We start from the raw sequence: 20,301 nt of genomic DNA, 5'->3' as shown, positions 1-20,301 counted from the left end.
AGAAAGCAGTCATGAAGGTCAGGGAGCACGTGCTGAACAGCAGCAGCAGCGCCCACGGAGGCCTGGGGCTGGTGCCAGCGTGGCAGGCTTGAGGAACAGGACAGAGGCTGTGAGGAGGAGCACAGAAAGCTGTGGGAAGAGGTGATGTCAGGGCGTCACCAGGTGCCAGATAATACAGAAGCGTGGTTTGGAGTCTAGATTTTATTCTGATTGCAGTGGAGTGACAGGATCAGATTTATGCTCTGGAAAGCTCTCTGGCTCCTCTGCAGAGGACCAGCGTGGGAGGCTGGGGTGGGGGCTGGAGGCAGAGAGACCAGTTAGGAAGCCTACGTAAGAGACAGCAATTTGAACGAGGGTTATAAACAAGATAGCAATCAATGCTTGAATTCAAGATACATGTATGTGGAAACCAGAATTAGCAGGACTTGCTGATAGATTAGGTGTGTCAGGTATAAGAAGAATGAAGGACGGCTCACCCCAGGCTTCTGACCCAGGCCCTGGTAGGTGAATGATGGTAACGTTTACTGGGATGGGAAAGGCGTAAGAAGGGAACGAGAGTTCTGTTTGGGACATGTGAAATTCAGAACACCTGTTAACCATATAAATGGAGATGAAACGGGTGAAGTTGAGTATGATATGGAATTCAGACGTGTAACGTAAGGCATGCAGTAACTTAAGAGATCCATCAGCATACAAAGCTGGTCTTATGCCGGGTCGTTATGTTCTGTGAAGTCACCACAGACGCTGGTTTCGCAAGGACGGAACAGCTGCTCCAGAGGAAAACAGGGTTAGGTTCCTGTGAGGTTTGGGTCACACCATTCCCAATCAACTGATCAAGACCTACTCTTGCTTAAAGAAACCTGCCTAAATATATATCACCGATTCATCAGCACTGAACTCACAGCCAACAGCACTAACTCAAGCCTGAACAAAACTCATCTAACAAGTATTCCTGTAAGGCACATTATAGCCTTCGTGTGCTGAGGAACACTAGACACTTCATTCTATATTCGGGTGCATTGTAAACAGGGAAATTAACAACAAAAGGCACAAAAATGCAAAAAATATAGCATTAAACTGCACAAAGGACACTTGTTTGCAGCATGAGAGCTGAAACAAAAAGGCAAAGTGTGGCCTTCTCCAGCCTCAGCTGAGGTCTTGCACATCAGGTGGCTCAAGTGTTTCACCACAATGAACACAAAAGCACAGTGACTTTATTTGGGGTTACCAAAAATTTTTAGCAAGTAGGTGAATTCATAAATACAGAATCCATGAATAATGAGCATCGACTTTATGTTTCTTTAAATATGTTTTACTGATTTCAGAGAGAGGAAGGGAGAGAGAGAGGAACATCAGTGATGAGAGAGTCACTGATCGGCTGCCTCCTGCACGCCCCCTGCTGGGGATCCAGCCCGAAACCCAGGCATGTGCCCTGACCGGGAATCAAACTGAGATCTCCTGGCTCACGGGTGGCCGCTCAACCACTGAGCCACGCTGGGCAGGCAGTGAGCACTGACTTTAAATGGAATATAAAAGCATGGGGCAGGATGAAATCAGAAGAGAGAATAGGGAGCAGGAGCGGAGAAGATAGAGCCCTGATGCGCACCTTATTTAGAGGTGGTAGAGAAGGAGCACCCAGGAAGGAGGACTGGAAGGAGCACCCAGGAAGGAGGACTGGGAAGGAGCACCCAGGAAGGAGGACTGGGAAGGAGCACCCAGGAAGAAGGACTGGGAAGGAGCACCCAGGAAGAAGGACTGGGAAGGAGCACCCAGGAAGGAGGACTGGGAAGGAGCACCCAGGAAGAAGGACTGGGAAGGAGCACCCAGTAAGGAGGACTGGGAAGGAGCACCCAGTAAGGAGGACTGGGAAGGAACACCCAGTAACGTAGAAGGAAGCCAGGGCGTGTGTGTCACAGAAGCCTAGAGCGTGCAGTACTTCAAAAACAACTGAATCATGCCAAATACTAAAAGATGGGTGGGTGAGGATACAGAACTGAACTTTGGCCTTAGCAAAATATAGACAACTGGTGACCCTGAACAGAGCTCTCCATTGAGCGATATAGACAAGCGCCCTATCAGAATGCGCTGAAGGGAGCATGAGAGATGAGGAGACGGGAAGCACAGACCGCTATGGGGCTCTGTAGAGAAAGGAACTGAGAAATGGTGCAGCCGTGTGCAAGGGTGCTTCCAATCGATGGCTCTGTGGCCTTTCCACTTCAGTCCCTACTGCTGTGAGGGACAGGAAAGCTGGTGTTGCCGAAGATGAAGTGCAAAGTCCTGGAGAAGGCCCGGAGGGATGAGAGCTAAAGCGTGAACGAAGGCGACAGCCTCAGGTGAGAACCCTTCCACCTTAACAGAAGAGGCAGTCTGTGTAGACAGAGGCAGGTGGATCGGTGGATTTGGCCAGAGGAAGATGAGGTGCTTTTCTTCTGAATGCATCCATTTTCCCAGTTACGTATAAGGCATTATCATCAGTGGAGAGTCGCCATGCAGGGTGCAGGGGAAATCTGGAGAGGAGCAGGTGGGAAGCAGTCAGCTCCCAGAGTGGTAAGGTGAGCGTAGGAGGAAGCAGGGCTGTCTGCAAAAACACTGAGCACTCCTGAGGTCTGTGGTCTTGAACGTGAAGCGAATCTACTCATTTTGGCTACATGATTTTCTCCAACAACCAACCATTCTTCATACAACTAATCATCTCTCTCCCACATCACAGACACTGCAGTTATTTCCTCCCCCGGTGTTATATTTATCTTCGTTAGTTGAGAGGATGCAGTATTAAGCAGAAAATTCAAACGCAAGCCATTCAGAACAGCGTAAGTGATACAACGCGGTACTGCTCTGGTCACTGTCCAGAACTTACCCCATTCTCCCATAGGCCTTGCTGTACTTTGAGTCGATCGCTATTGCCTTTTCACAGTCCTTTATTGCATCAGTGTAGTGACCTAACTTACTCTGAGCAGCAGCCCTAAGAGAAAGAGAAGAGGTTTTTTATTATAAGCATCCTTCAAGGCCCTAATTTAGACCCTCAGGTTCTAATACAACTACCTTTTCTTTGTCCCAATGTATCACTCCCAGGAAACACCTAAGTCAAACCGTCTGAAGAGAATTTTATAATCAAATAACTCAGAAACAAAGTCAGAGAAAATATGAAAGCTGCCCTTCACTGTTTGCTTTGCTATAGAAAAGACAAAATATGCAAGCCATACAACTGATCGACCTCCTTATTGCCTTCTTAATTTGCCCAAACAGAAAACTGAAAACGCGAGGACATCTGGGATTACCAGGGAGGCACACAGAGTGAGTGACTGCTGTGAACGGCTCCTCGGCACTGTGCTGTTCAATGATCACTATGCTGGCAGCATCAAGATCACTGGACAAATCCAAACTGAAAAACCCCATTTAACCATGCACCTAAATCTGGCTGTAAATTAAGGATGGCAATGTATTCCATCTACGTAACATAGAATCTCAGCACAATTAAGGAATTTTTAACCCCTTCCAGTTTATGTCTAACAAACTCTCTGGAATAATGGGGACCTAACAGTATAATAAAGCCACTCACTACCCCTCCACACGATCCTGAGAGTAGGTAGCTCTCTGTTTCCCTATCGTAGTCCTGACTTCCACCCTCAGGGCCGTAACAAGTAGCATTTCTGTTCAACACACAATTCCTTCAAACTGAAAAGTTCCAAAATGTCTCCTGTGCTGCATCTCACTACTACCCTATTTGTTCCTCTCCAGACTAAATGTTTCTACTTCATTCATTCAACTAATACATCTACTGAGGGCTAGCTAAGGCACAGATACTTTTCTAGGGGTAACAGGGCAGTCATCAAAATAATATTCCCGGCCTCGAGAGTGCTCGAGCTGGCAGGCTATAAAGAAAGGTGGTGGTGAATCCAACTGTCCGTCAACCTTTCTTCTTACAGCATGACTGAGACCCTTACTTCTCAAACTAAGATGATAAAACTTGAAAAAATATATAAACAGAGTCATCTTTGCTTCAGTTAAAAAAATTACATGTGAAAATACAGAATTCAACAATCCTGTTTAGGCAGTTCACATGGAAAAGAGGTGTGGATCTGTCTGACTGAATGCTCGACACAAACTACCACTGTGACAAGGATGACCACTGAAAGAAGAGATGGAGAGTGTGTCACCTCCAAATAATTAGAAAGAAAATAAAGTAAAAATAACAATAAAAGAGGGGGGAAGAGGGGGAAGGAAAAGAAGCCAAAAAGTAAGACAGCACAAAACAATTCAAATATCTAAGTAATCACAGAGTTGCCTACATGGAAGTCACATTCTCAAACTGTATACATAAGACGTCACTTAGAACATGGTCACACACAGGCTGAAGTTTAAAGGGGACAGAAAAAGACAATCAGGCAAACGGAAAACCCAGCGCAAGAAAGCCGGCGCGGAAACATCAGACGTAAGGCCGAGAGCTTTACTAAGGACAGAGTCATTACTTACTGATCATCTGTTTTAGTTTAGTTTTAAGGAAAACATTTACGTGGCTCAGAAGTCACATACTGAAAGTCTCTAGTCCTGGAGGGTTGGTGGGAAGGGGATAGAAGTGGGAGTGAGACTTCAGCAAGGATGAAAACGCAGACCTTCCACCTGAATAACTGGAACGAATGATCCTAACTGGGTATTTTAAAAAAGAAAAAGTATTCAAGTAACATTCGAGCACAGGACCCTGCACGCCTACCCTTAGTGAGATGTATTCTGAGGACAAAAATAATTGCAAAGAAATCCTGACGCCCACCTAGACGTCCTAGTGTGATAACATGGGCGCTGTAATTCCAGCTGAAGGAGAGAGGACAGAGCTAGTGAGTAACGATACTGACGATGTCAGGAAACCGGGGTTTTGCTCTGAGAGGGAGAGAGAAAATGGAAAATGGGTGAGGTGAGGGAGATCTCTGTGGCACTGGAATGTGAATGGAAGGCATCTGTATGAATTGAAGACTTTTGAAAACAATATATTTCCTAGCTCTGTCCACTGAAAGGACCTAGAAGCAGCAACATTTCAGTAGCAATGATCACCTCTTACAATCAGGCCTTGGTTTCTAAGTACCACTCTCTAATAAAAGCAACAGGGGCTACTTACAGAAACAGCTGGGCCCACATCTAGGGCAGAGAAAATACAGAGCCAATCTGGAATACCTTGTCGTCTCGGAAAGCAAGAAAGCGTTAGAAAACAAATGAAGTTACATAAGAGGATACAGCCAGTTTAGAGGAGCTGCCACTAGCCAGATATGGGGTAACTTAAGTATAGAAATAATAATTATGGTAATTTATTATAACACATTGAATAGTGAATTTTTAAAAATTCCTAAGTCTATAATTACTCTAAGAAAGTTGGGGGAGGGCTAGGAGGAAGAAAGTGGAAAAGGGAGAAAGGTTAGGAAAGCTCTTCTTTACAGAGATATGAGGAAACACTGTACATACAGACACATAAAACGGGCTCCTCCACCATTAGGAGTCTTCAAGTTCTCCCTTGTAAAATCCCGAATCAATTCAACCCTAACCTTTGTTGAACATCTACAATGCGCCAAACCCTGAACTCAAAACCAGGTACACAGAGATGAGGAAAATATATCTCTGCCTTCCAACCTTTCACTGTCTAATAGGGAAACAGACATGTGAATAAATAAATACGTAGCATCAGGAGCACGACAGAGGAAATGTCAAAGGAAGAGACGACAGAGGAAGGCGTGGTTAACCCTGCGCAGAGCTGCCTCACAGAGCTTCTGTGACAGCCAGGTTCTTTATCTGTGCTCTGCAGTACAGTCACCCCGGCCACGTGTGACTGAAGAGTACTTGAAACAAGCTAGTGCACTTTTACTTCACTGTTTTACTTTATTCATTTTAATGCCTTTACATTTGAACGGCCACGCGTGGCTAGAAGCTACCATACTGGGCAGCACCACTCCATAGGACCCGGTGGGGAAGGGGCAGGAGGCTGGGGACAGAAAAAATTAAGAAAGTCTTCCCAAGAGAAGCAGCACCTACCAGCGTCGTGAAGGGTGACTAGCAGCTGACCGACTAGATAAGGTAGGAAATCGTCTGCGCAGAGGAAGGGTACATAAAGGCATGGAGAGAGGGCGCAACACCGTATTCGTTTAGTCGGTAAATTTCATATTCCATGTGCACAGAGTAGAGAGAAGAGGAACGGGGGAGGGAAAAAGTGAAGATTATAAAGTTAAAAGGAAAAAAGAGCCTAGATTATGAAGATCTTATGTATCGTGCTGGGGAGCTTACATCCAATCATGAAGGTATTCAGAACCAGCGGGCGGAAAGCAAGAACGAGATGACCAATTGAGCATTTTAGAAAGAGCCTTTTGGCACAAGACGGAGTGGGGAGTGCAGGTAGAAACGGGGAGCCACTCGTTCAGCCAACGTGAAGAAGCTGGACTAAGGGAGCAGACAGGGAAACGGAGGCGGAACGAAGGGGCTGTCTGGGAGGTAAAAGGGAACAGGAAGACCCTGATCACGGCTTCAGACACTGATGAGGAAACAAGGAGAGCACTGCGCGGTGGAGGGTGGGAGGGAAGGGGAGACTGTTTCCCTCTTGATGCCTCTGGCTTCAGGTCACCCGCTGCGAGCCAGGAAGAAGGCGGACTCCCGTGGCTCACAGGAGAAAGAGCCTGAGGCCGGAGGGGGGAAGGAAGTCGGGCTGCATTCGAATCTCCCGAGAGAAGACGCCAGCGCGCCAGGGCCCGCACGGAACACTCGGCGTCCGCCCGCTCGGCCTGCCCTGCGCCTGGTCATCAGGGCAGAACTAATGAAATTCCAGCGGAACAATGCAGTTAGAGTCGCCATGCTTCCAGCAACCTCGCTCTCCTTAGCTTGTTAGAGCGAGAGCATGGATATTACTTGTGCTCTATTTTTATGGAAAATAAGGCAGAAAGAAAATCACAGGTACCTTACCTTTCCCATACTACAGAGTGGGGCAAAAGTAGGTTTACAGTTGTTCAGATGGAAAACAATAATGAATAAATAGTAACACAAGAATAAACTCTGTTTTGCACACTCACAACTGTAAACCTACTTTTCCCCCACCCTGTATATATCACGCATAGATAAATTATAGCAAAAACCTGTTCCTACAACTAGGAATTCCAGTTTCTGAAAGAAATATATTGAAAGCCTAGGACTATATATGCTAGAGACTTTATATTATTTCTCCTCACAGCTATTATTATCTCTATTTTACAAGTGAGGAAATGAGGTTCAAAAAGATTAAGTGGCTGCCCAGGGTGACGTAGCCAGTAAGTGGCCAAACCGAGATTAACTCCAAATTCAACAAACCAAGTACAAATCCCAGTGAACCTAATGACTACAGTGCTTATGGAGGCAAAAACAAAACAAAATGCAAAACAATGTCGTCCCTGTTCCCAGCTCCCTCATAGGTCACAATGTCACTAGCATTCCCTGGTACAATGCCCTGATCAGTCCCAGTTTTGCCTTTTAAACTACTGTACTCTCCAAGCTAAAATGCCTTCCCCTCTCCTCTCTCTACCTTAGTTCTACCTGTCCATAAGATCCAGCTCCAACTCAAATTCCCCATCACCCGAGAGGCCTTCCAGACAAATTCTTTCCAACACGGTCTCTCTCTTTCCTTAAGTATCTTTAATTCCATTTATTGCCTCAGTCATTCAACCGTCCATCCATTCCAGAAACATAAGACTACTATGGGTAAAGTAATGTACTCAGCAATGAAGTTGTGCAAGAGAAATAACAATACTGTTTAGAAACAGAAGACATAGAAAACTAGCTAGTTTAATACAAAATATCATTTCATATCAAAAACTGCTTAGAAACGTTTTAGACCTATCCTCAATTATTTGTTGCTCTATGCATGCAAGTGTTAGTGTGAGTGCCTGGTCACATCAACATGACCACAGCATGTTGCATCCAACAAAAAAACTGGCTGAACTCCTGTGAGGCACAGTACTAGGTACTATAGGAGATACAAATAGATACAAGATCCAGTCTACCCTTCACCTGAATAAATAAAACAAGTATGCATAGAACTATAAGGAAGGACACATGATAAACTTAAATAAATGTTACATATCATGGTAAATGCTAGGAGTACAGGAAAGAAGCAAAAATAAATAACATGTTTTCAAGAAAGGACTCAGGTTTTTCTGGTATCCAAACAGAGTCTAAAGCATGATTAGGGTTCTAAAAGGTCAAAACAGAATGTAAATGCTAGAAGAGAAAGGCCCGTGCTCAAGAAATGTGCCAACTGTGTGTTTTCTAACACAAAAGTCACGTCTATAACAGTAAACTTTGATTCATTTTATTGAGTTTAATATGTGAACAATATTATGATTAGTAATAAAACTGTAAAAATTTAATATCAAAAGGAAGATTTAGATCGAAAGATTTATGGCTACTAGAGTCTTAAATCCTAAAGCTTTATTCAATATTTGTATTAAATATACAAATTAAGTCTTCTAATTATTTAATATTAAGTTGCATGCCCTATTACTGAGCTCCTCAGGGGGAAAGATATTATTTAAATATAAAAGAGAAGCATAATTATTGATTCCAAGTTAACAATAATTAAATGAAAAGCAAGTATAGGTATTGCCAAGAATCTTGTTTAATGCATGGACATAAGACAGTTAAGTAAATTAAGGTACATCTATCCACTTAGTAAAAGAACACTGAGTGCTAGTTTGCCAGCCATAATGGTAGGTGCTGGAAATATAAAAAAGATGAAGAGGTAATAACAGACTAACTGATATCAATTTAAACAGTGTCCATGAAGGATTTCAGTAAAGGAAGAGCATGTTTATGATATACTGAGTAAATAAAGCCGAGTCTAAAATTGATTACACTTACATCAAACAAAATTTGCCAAAAGGTTAGTAAGAGGTTGCCTCTAATGCTAAGTTTATGAGTTTTGAGTTTATTGTTTTCCTTCTTTATCCACAAATTTTACAGTTCTCCTTCAGAGCTATTCATGCAAGTCTTTGGAGCTGTAAACCTGCCACAATGAGGCCAGCTTACCTGTTGCAGTAATAAACCGCATTGTTTGGATCTAGGTCTATCGCCTGTGTGTAACAATCCACTGCAGCAGCGTAATTTTCTTCTTTCATGTGGTTATTGCCTAAAATAAAGTCATCAGTGGGTACAGTAAGAATCATATACAGGACAAATATAAAGTCTGAAAGATATATTTTAATCTCAGAAACTCCAATAATACAAAGGGGAGCAACATGATTTTTCAGTTACATAGGAGATAAATTTTATATTGTACGATAGTCAATGTTCCTTACCCTTCAGTGTGTTTGAATGATTTTGACAATGTGGAGTCTTAAAAAAAATTAATGTTTGTGTATCTTATAAAACCCAGGCTTCAATCAGTGAGTAAATGTAACAGTTATGATTATCTCATGGCAAAACTGGAATCTCTTCTCACTGTGATCTTCATCTCTTTCCTTTCTTTTAAAGCTGCCCAACAGCATCTTAATGCAACACCCTCCTCGATAATCACCTCAATCTAGACCTCACCTTGCACTCCTTCCCTGTCAAAACGTCCATCTGCCGAGCAGCCAGGCCTTCCCCACGGCTGCGTGGGTAAGCTGGCGGAGCTGATCATGTGAGTATGTTTCTGGCAGATAATATTTTTGTGTACTCTCTCTTCCAGACATAGATTCTTTTGAAAAGAAGATTATTAGACATTAATTTCCAGAAAGACAGAATTTCAGATACCATGGCTAGCCCACAGGGTACTGGTTTTCAGGAAGCGTGTCTGCAGATACACCAGGCAATCATTTAGCAAGGTTAGCAACGGGTCAATAAAATAAGGGATTTCTTGGGGCTATCATTTGTATTCCATCAAACAGAAAAAAGATCCAATTTGGTTCTTTGTACAGAATTAAAATTTTTAAAACACTAGAATTAGGAGAAAGGATTTTTATCTCCAAAGGCTCTATTATTCCTCCCAGCTGTCTCTAAACCAGAAGCTCTCCTATCAGGTTTGTTTTTTAATAGATCATTAGCTAATTAATGGGAAGAGAGGGAGTGTACATTTGCAGGAACAGAAAAAGGAACATTAAATTAATGCAGGTAGATAAAAGGATCTAAAATCATAAAAAGTTACTGCAAATTAAGAATCAGAAATGAATGCAAAGAGTGACTGCTAATGGGTACTCAGTTTCTTTGGGGGGTATTAAAAATGTTCCATAATTATGGTAATGGCTATACAACTCTGTGAATATACTAGAAGCCAATGAATCTGTATACTTTAAAGGAGTGAGCCACGTGTACGTGAATTATAGCTCAATACGACTGTTTTTTAAAAGTTAAGGAAATTCTTTTTCTCCCCACCGCCAAAAAGAAGAGGGTCATGTAGCTTTCATAGTTACATGAGTAAGTTCACTGCATGAGCACAGGCACTTAAACAGATTTGCTCCTTCCATGTAAAAGACTTGCATTCTCTGGATTATTGGGATTTCCTTGTTGTCAATGGAACTTTTTGACTTGGGGTGGCATTTTATTATCATTTTTATCACTTTATTAAAACCTATTGTATGTCTTTTCCTATAAACGACCTCAAATATATAGGTACTATAATGTATATATTACTACGTGTATAAATACATTTATACATATTGATGAGAAAAAGCTTCAAGTTACAAAGTATTTAATATGCAAAACTTCAGGACACCAATGGTGAATTTTGTGAAGACAAATATAACTAAGCATTGGACAGCACTTTATAGTTGCATGGTACTCTCCTATAAAATGGTCTCCTTCAATTATCAAAACAACCCTATTAGATATGCCAATATTTCTGTGCCGTGTCAGGGAATAACAATGAACTCTTCTGGGTTTCACCTTATCTTACAGACGCTCTTCAGAAGCAAAGCACACAAAAATATCTGAAAGCAACCTTGCAGGAAGATACCAGTTGGCCAGAAGACACAACTAACACAGGGAAGTGTAACATGCAGGCCTGAGTGACCCTGTGCTTGACAACCTACCATGGCCATTTGTTCTCACACAACTGTGATCTATTTATTAAACCAAGAGTGCTTGGTTTTAATATTCACTATTAGAAAATCTAATATTCACTGTTAGAAAATCTAATACTGTAGCAAGCAGATGTGCTAACTAATAAACACTTAGGTCAAGCTCTATATGCATGGATTAACAAATTTCAAAGAACTCAAAAACAATAAATATACGTGAGTTAAAATAATGCAAAAAATTATCTTCATCTATTTGATTAAGTATAAAGAAGAATCCGGGATCCTAGAGTATTCACAGCAAATACAGTTATAAGTCATGGCCCTCAAGTGATTTGTTTTGCAGGCTTTATGCACAGTGGGTCTGGTTCTCTTGAAGCAAGTCACACCTATACCGCCCGCAGACGCCCTCTACTTGCACTCCTTCTCTACCACTTTCTTTTCTTTTTTTAAATATGTTTTAATTGATTTTTTTTTTTTTTAGAGAGAGAGAGAGGGAGAGAGATACATCATCGATCAGCTGCCTCTTGCACACCCCCCACTGGGGATTGAACCCACAACCCAGGCATGTGCCCTGACTGGGAATCAAACGGTGATCTCCTGGATCCCAGGTTGATACTCAACTGCTGAGCCATGCCAGCCAGGCTCTATCGCTTTCAATTCTCTTTCACTGTGTAAACCAGAATTTTATCGATTGATAGAGTCATTTTCACCAGACTTTCAGAAAGTTTTACCAAGTAATTTTTTTATGAAATATTTACCTTCATCTTTTAATTGGTCAGCTTTTCCCACATCGTCAGGTACTGAGTTTGAGAGAGGCAGAGTGTCATTCTGAAAATAAATAAAAATTAATATACTTCCACTTAGCTACATTAGAAGTCATCCCAAAGAACTTTAAGTAATGTACTAATGGATTACCCATACCACGGTAAATCATCTGTAATTCCACATCATGAAACCTAACACCTAAATCACAGTGTTAGCAAGAACAGGGGGAAAGCCATCACATACTTTTATTGGAAAAGAGTATATGTAGAATTTTTCTAGAAGATAATGGGCAACTGTGAATCAATTATTTTTTTTACTTGCTTTCCCTATACCTAGAAATCCTACTTCATGAACAAAAATATGGAATCAGTATATGAAAAATGGGACTAGAAATATATTCAAGGGATTGTTTATTTTTATGGGATTGTTTATATTAATGAAAATTTTGAGAGGTAATGTTTAATATCCTAAGAGATATCTTAGTAAGTCAAATTCACAATTTACCAACAAAAGTATTTACTGTATGATCCTATTATTTAAATATGTGTACACACACACAGGCTAAAAAACAAAGACTGGAAGGGTGTACACAAAAGGTTAAGAGTTGTAATATCTGGAGATAAAATTTTCAGTCTCTTCTTTATCTTTTCATATTGTCCAATTTTTTTAAAACAATGGGTATGTACTAATTTTATCATAACATGAAAACGGTATAAAATTTCTGATGAGCACCTACAATCATCCTCAAAATTCTTATGCATTAATAAGGTCTACACCAAAGGCACTTACGAACTAAATGAAAATTTACAAATACCTTGAGTTACCTTGGAAACACATGCATTTTCCACTTTTAAAAGATCTTATTTATTTTTAATTTTTTAAAAAGCTAGAAGGGAAAGTCTGGTCCCTGTTACTTCTTCACACCCAAAACTTCAAGTACCGTGTATCTTTAACCATTTATTTCTTTTTTCCCGTTTTATTGAATTGATTGGGGTGACACTGGTTAATGAAATTACACAGGTTTCAGGTGCACGATTCCACAACACATCACCTGTGCACTGTAGTGTGTTCACCACCCAGGTCAAGTCTCTGTCCACCACCATTTAGCCCCCAAACTCTCCTCAACGCCCCCAGCCCCCTCCCATCCCCCACAACCACCACTGTGTTGCTTTTAAACTTGACTCTGAAGTTCATAAATAGGCCTACAGTTTTCAAGAAAACATAATTTGTAGCCAATATACCTATGTACTGTATTTAAGATATATTCACCATTACTTTGTCTTGACTAGAGTGTCTATAAACTTGAAAGCTCTATCACTGGAAAATATTTTGTTAATCACACACAAATATTCACAAGTACAAAATCACCGATAAAGTATATGAGTCGTTCTTTAAAAAAAAAATCTCTACTAAGCAGTTTTTCTAACATAAAATATTGGGATAAAAAAGTATAGAATCAAAATCAGAACCTTTAGTGGTCACTACTAAAACTGACTTATAGTCACTCATTCAGGATTGAATGTAGTTCAATCATTCAGGATGGAAATGTAGTTCAAAGACACAGTACTACCCTGCGGTACTTGTTCTTAGGATCCTTCTATTTCAAGTCTTCTAACAAGCTTAGGCAATTCATGCACGAAAAAAAAGTGAGTTTGGGGATCAGAAAAAAAGGCATGTTGAAAAATGGATTATAATCGAATCTGTCTTCTAAATTTTTCTGAGTTATTTTAATAAAATTGCCAATGTTTTATAACTTTGAAAACTGGTTCACATATTAATTGAATGTATTAGTATATTAACTCAATTAAGGGGAAAAACAGTATCCTAAAAATAAAAATAACCAATGTAACAACCAAGTACACTTGGTGAGACAATTTCTTTAATTATAACAATCTTGATGGGCTGCAGACAAGTTTTAGACTTTCTCTGTCATACTCTGCTAACAAACAGATATGTAATGAAGCCACAGCTATTAAATAGGAATACTAATGGATTGATTCCACAAATAACACTGTACAGAAATACAATGGAGCCACTGTCAAAAGCTGTATTTTAAATACAGAAAGCAACAAATTTTTACAATTAAAAACAAAGAAAAATGAGGGGGGGAGTTCTATTTAAACAACATGTAAACGTCAATTTGAGCTTCCTGGGAGATGGGCAAAAACGTCCTGCTCTCTTCAGTACTGGGTAGAACAGTGACAGGAGCGAAAGAGCGAGCAAACACAAGTGCTGTTTCAAGCACAGGCCTCTCGGTGTCTAAGCATAAAGGTCAGTTTCAACCATAGCCACATCCAGCCACTGAAAACGGGGATCCCTAAGGAGGCCACAAGCCCAGTCAATGAAAGAACCCCAGCAACCAAAAAAAAAAAAAAGGAATTCCCTGATGAGGAATAGAGAGACATGCACTGTCCCTCTTTGGCAGATTCAAGGATAGCTTGAATCTGTATTATTGTTTTCCAAGCATAAAAAGAGGGAGCAGTGTACTATTGCCAAATTACCATCTTCGCTGCAACTCTAAGAGCCCCTTCCCAACGAGGTCTAGAAACAGTCGCTGTGGCATCTCAGCAACGTCCCTGCAAGGCTGAACACACACTACATGTTTCAGCTTCTCCCCTAGTTCCCTTTCTGTACTGAAGCTTGAACACACAGCTAGAAAACCAAAAGTTCATGAGGCACCAAAATGAAATGAAAAAACGCATGGGATGTCATCAGGGGCCCCAAACTCACTAACCTTAGACTTTTTCAGACAATCTTATGGCCCATGTTTTCTGAAAAGACCAGAAACCAGAGACATAAACAGTTCTGGGGAGGAGGAATCAGAATTAGGTTTCAATCAGTTCTGCACATTGACCCCAAAGCTGTCCCTGTTTTATTTTGTGATTTTTTTTAAAAAAATATATATCTTTATTGATTTCAGAGAGAGGGAAGGAGAGGGAGAGAGAGAGAGAAACATCAATGATGAGAGAGTCATTGATCGGCTGCCTCCTGCATGCCCCCCACTGGGGATTGAGCCCACAACCCGGGCATGTGCCCTGACTGGGAATTGAACCCTGATCACCTGGATCCTAGGTTGACATTCAACTGCTGAGCTACACCAGGCCGGGCTTGTGATTTTTAACCTTTCCCTGTTTTAAAGAGCCCATTCATGGCCAAATTTGATGACACCTGCTTCAAAATGAAAATTCAATTTCTGATGAATCTATTTCTACGTGGATGCTTCTTAAACATGAAACCTTTTATTTTTAACTTGTGGTCCATGTTTTAGGGGAATGTCAATTCAAGTGTCAGGAATCCAAAAATGCTCTGACACTAAAAAGTCAACTAAGGCATATTAAGCATAAAAGAAGGTGAGGGTCTAGCTAATAATACAAAAATCTAAAGCACATGAAAAGAATTATATTTTAGGTCACAAATGAGATCCATGTGGACTGTCTTATACCCAGAAAGAAGTTAGTTACTTACAGGCCTGGCCCCTCAAATAGTAACAGTCCAAGGGAACATCATCATCATGCTTAAGTCAGATACTGATGAGAAAACCAGGAGGCTCACCTTACAGAAGGAACGTGTGAACATTTCCGTCAGAGGCTGCGAAACTGCCAGATGTGTATCTTCTGGGCTGATTTTAAAGACTGTCTCCAAGCACTGAATTGCAACTGGAAACAAATTTTAATAGTGAAAAAAAAAAACGAGCAACCTAAGAAAAAAACAATCTTTTTTTTTTCCTGGTAGGAATCCGCACTCTGCGCCATCTGCGGTAACTCAGCATGTACGGTGACAGAGCCTAAGGAGCATGGCTCAGCCACAGAGGTTTCTGGTTGTAGACCAGCCACGGAGGGAGGACAACGTGACTCACTCACACCTCTCGGTGTCCGATTACATCCGCTGCTGCCGAAGCCAGTCACCGTCTGCTTTTGGTGGACGGCTAGGTAGGGACTGGGCGGGAGACACAGTGGGTGACTATGCGAGAGGTAGTGTGTCGGGGGACGAGGCACCTTAAGTAACGTTTTTAAAGGGTGTGGACTCAATGCTACAGGCAGGTGGAGAGCTGTGAGGGAATTTAGGAGGGTGACACCGGGATCTGCGTTCAGAATGGAAGCCTGGTAGGAATGTTGAGAATGGATGAGAGGGAGGGAAGGAAGCTGAGGGAGAGACTGGGAGCGGAAACGCTGTGAAGCGGTTCCCATTTAAATGGTCTAAACCAGGGCTGGGAACCTGCTTTCTGCCAAGGGCCATTTGGATATTTATAACATCATTCCCGGGCCATACAAAATCATCAACTTATAAGTTAGCTGTGAAAAAAGCTCCTAGGTTTATTGAATTTCAAGTCCCGCCTGCGGTTGCCTGGGCAGGGCCAGACCAGATGATTTCCAGGGCCTTACACGGCCGGACGTTCCCCACCCTGGTCTAAACCAGCAAGGAGTCTGAACTAGGGCGATCGCCATGAAGAAAGCGGATCCTGCCCTCCCCACGGGTCCCCGCTGAGGGGAACGAAGGCAGATTCTCATCCCCCTGGAGCTCTTGTCTGAAAAGGAAAGCTCTCGCGGCCCGACAAGGTAAGAATGTGGCTAGAAGGTCCAGTGTACTCCCAGACAGTGTGGAATAGATTCACTTATATTTGCATACAGTATGTATTAATTGTGGTCCTGAGGAAACAATCACGAAAGAAGCATCATTACTTTTACTATCCACAGAAACAATTCTCCTTAGAAAAGGGACTGGATAAGCAACTAAGTTTCCAACTACAAAAAGTTAAAGTGTCTTTTAGATAGAAAATAACCTGTTTACCTATCCCTCATTCTCTCCCTTTCTATTTCTGCCAAGCCATTGTTCTTTTTTTCTTTCTTTTAATCTGATTTTAGAGAGAAAGGAAAGGAGGGGGAGAGAGGAGAATGGGGGGAGAGACAGACAGACAGACACCACTTTGTTGTTGCATTTATGCATTCATTAGTTGATTCTTCCATGTGCCCTTACTGGGGATTGAACCCGCAACCTCACGTATCAGGAGGATGCTCTAACCAACTGAGCTACCCAGCCAGGACTCCAGCAGTGTGATCTTACACTTCAGTTGTACTTGCACTAAAAACTTTGGGCCACAAGAAAACAGTGTCTCATTGCCATTAAGACAGTTAATTATAACAATAATAATATTGATGACGATAAATAATAAATGTGTATGTATACATATATATTTATCCCTGATCAATATCTTTCCTCCCGGATCACACTGGTCATTCCTTTTGCCCTGACACGTAGCTGGTACATGTTTCTGTTATTGTACTCGTCACGCTACATACACTACATGCACTTGAATGTCCGTCTCTCTTATTAGACTGTCTCCCTGAGGATAAGGCCTACGTCTCATTCGTCTTTGACCTTAATAGGCTCTGGGAAGCAGCAGATGCTCAAAACATTTCATCCACTTCTCTGTTTACAGTGGAAGTAATAGCTTAATTTCAGAAGAAAAACAATAAAATCTATGGAACAATCTCCCCTAAAGACGCTAATTCACAGCCACATAAAACGTGGATAGAACCAAAACCAGGGTATGACACTTCAGAGCTCAACACGGACTAACCACCAACTAAACTCCACAAGCTAAACACTCATCGTGAAAAGTCCGTATGGTGGCTGTGAGGGACCTTGACGTTCTATCTTGTGAAGCAATCCCACCCAGTTACTTGATCTCTGTGGCCACGCACCTTAGAGCACACACCTGGCACCTCCAGACACAATTCAGTATCGTTAGAGGAGGCGGCTGTTTTGTTTTGTTTTAAACACAACTGTTTGGGTTTTGTTAAAATCACTTCCTGAAGTATGACTGATATATAAAAAGCTTTACATATTTAACGTATACAACTCAATGAGTTCGGGGATAAGTATATACCCATGAAACCAGGGCCATAGACATATTCATCACCTCCCAAAGTTTCCTCTCCCCCCCTTTTTATTATGTGGGGGGCAGTGGGTAAGAACACTTCACATGAGACCTACCCCTTCAGCAAACTGTAACTGTACAATGCGGAATGTGGCGCTGTGCTGAACAGAACTCATTACCTCGCACCACGGAAACTGTCCCGTTGGACCATCACCTCCCTGTTTCCTCTTCTCCCCAGCCCCTGGCAACCCCCATTCTACTCGCTGCTTCTGTGAGTTTGACTATTTCAGGTTCTACATAAGTAAACACAATTGTTTTGATAAGTAAACCTAGTAGCCAAAATGTTTAGTGGTCGACAGTAACACATGTTTAGAGAGACATATGGTTTAGCAAGCGAAGCCGCCACAGCCTGGAACTCAAGACCATCTCACTGTTGTTATTAACCAGCCCCCGATTCAAATAACTGAGTGCAGTCCTTTGTCTTATTTTCACCTCAAGATTCTCTCTCGTGAAACAGGGATTATGACGTTTGATCTCCATTTCACGAGGGTATACTCAGGAGTAAGTCAGAAAGCTTTAAAATACCGTGTACAACAATGGTTCTATGTAAACACCAAACAGCAGTGGCCTGTTTGACCAGGGAGGACAGGTGAGAAGTCCGTTCACTAACTCCACATCCCATCCCTACGGTACCGCACTCAAAAGCTGCCATGTGCTCGGCACCTGACCTGCCACAAATCTCTAGAGGGAACAGGCAGACAGCACCATCTAATAAACTCAGAAACAAAGACAGACCGTGTGAGTGATGTGCCAGGATCACCTGATTCGGTTCAGCAAATATGTGCTGGGCACCTACCACGTGTCAGGCACTTTTCCTGCTTCTTTGGGTATATCAGTGAATGAGCCAAAAAAGACCCCTGACTTCTTGGGGCTGACATCCTCGTAGGCAGTGGAGAGGCAGAAACACACAGTAAGCAAGTGGGACGGGGAGAGGACAGGAGTGTGGGGAGGCGGCGCAGATTTAGGAGTCCTCAGGGTGGCCTCACCCAGGAAAGCGACTTGGCAATAACTTGAAGAAGGGAGTATTACCATGACCGGGGAAGGAACATTCCAGGCAGAGGAAAAGACAGCAGCAAACGCCCTTAGGAACGGGGAACCGGAGCGTAGCTCCAGCCAAATGAGAAAAGGGAAGTGTGTGACAACACATCCCAGAAGCCCGAATTACACAGATCCTTTAGACAGTGAATGGTTACGTGAGGAGGGACTGCAGGGTTCTGGGTGGAGAAGTGATAGCGTCTGACACTCTGTTTTAGAAGACCACTGGCGCCTGTGTGGAGAATAGTCAATGAAGCGGCCAGGACAGGGGCAGACGGGCCAGTGAGCGGCCATCGCAGTGAAACAGACGAGAAACACTTAGTTCTATCCAGGGGAGGTATCAGTGGAGGCGGGAAGGAGGGGTCAGGCTCCGGCCATATTTTGCAGGTATAGCCAACAGGATTTGCTGAATGATTACATGCAGAGTCTGAGAGAAGGAGGAGAGTCCAGAACGATGCCAAAGTGTTTGGCCTGAGCAACTGAAAAGATCGAGTTGGCATTAACTGCATTAGGAAAGTTGTGGGTAGAACAGATTTTGGGTGGGAGGGTCAGGATTTCGGCTCTGGAAATGTTCCATCTGAGATGCCTGTTAGACATACAAGCCGAGATGTGTAGTAAGCAGCTGTGTAAGAGTCTGGAGTTCAGAAGAAAGGTCTGGACTCAGGGTGTACATCTGAGATATATCAACATATAAATGAAGGATATTTAAAGCCAAGAAGCTGAATGATAGCACCAAAAGAGTGAGTGCAGGTAGTGAAGAGAAGATCAGGCACTGGACCCTGAGCACTCCTGGTCAGGGGAGAGGGGAGGAACCAGCAGCGGAGACAGAGAAGAGCAAACAATGGGATAAGAAAGGAACAGGGCATCAGGTCTCCTGGAAGCCAGTGAATAAAGTATATGAAGGGAGGGGGTTGGGGGAGTGACCGGCAGCTCTATCAACGGCAGCTAACACGCCAGACGAATACTGAGAACTGAGAACTGAACGAAGTAACACAGAAATCATTGATAACCTGGATGAGGAAAGCAGGGGTGGAGAGATGGAGGCAGAGGCCTGCCTGGAGTGGGTCTAAGAAAGGAGAGGAGAGGAACTGGAGAAAGCAAGTACAGACAACTCGTTCAGAGTTTCCCGCAAAGGGATACAAATAACAATAATGAGAACAATCATAATGATGCAGGAGTTGGGGGGCGCCGCGGTATATGGCAAGAGCAGCTGTCTGTAGTTACTGCTTTCTCAAGAAGGGACAAATAATGGAAAGTTTCTATTTGGATGGAAGAAAGGACCCCATAAAGTGAAAACTTTGCTGGTGTACAACAAGGAGGGTAGAATGACTACAGTGATAACCTGCAGCAGGTGAGACAGGACGAGATCCAGTGTGCCGGTAAAGGGGACCCACCAGGAAGGACAACGGATACTTCCATCTATGGTGCCTCAGTCCATGTGGGCTGCTACAACAGAATCCCGTAGACTGGGTGGCTTACAAACAACAGAAATGTGTTCCCATAGCTCTGGAGGCTGGAAGTCCGAGATCCAGGCGCCAGCAGATCTGATGTCTGGTGAGGAACTTCTTC

General features: G+C 42.5%; 1 protein-coding gene across 1 annotated transcript in view; it reads right to left on the bottom strand.

The window, feature by feature from the left end:
- The window catches only part of SGTB (small glutamine rich tetratricopeptide repeat co-chaperone beta), a 32,476-nt gene that overhangs the window by 8,083 nt on the left and 4,092 nt on the right, over positions 1-20,301 (bottom strand). Inside the window, exons 3-6 of the mRNA XM_081132819.1 lie at positions 15,312-15,415; positions 11,753-11,822; positions 9,028-9,127; positions 2,858-2,962 (exon numbers count right to left, since the gene is read on the bottom strand). Of these exons, the coding sequence (XP_080988945.1) occupies positions 2,858-2,962; positions 9,028-9,127; positions 11,753-11,822; positions 15,312-15,415 (379 nt within the window). The remainder of the gene's footprint in view (positions 1-2,857; positions 2,963-9,027; positions 9,128-11,752; positions 11,823-15,311; positions 15,416-20,301) is intronic.

This window comes from Miniopterus schreibersii (assembly GCF_964146895.1).
Source record: "Miniopterus schreibersii genome assembly, chromosome: 3".
In the NCBI taxonomy this organism is placed as follows: domain Eukaryota; kingdom Metazoa; phylum Chordata; class Mammalia; order Chiroptera; family Miniopteridae; genus Miniopterus; species Miniopterus schreibersii.
Note: the sequence above shows the minus strand (reverse complement) of the source record. Positions and strands in the feature narration are given on the sequence as shown.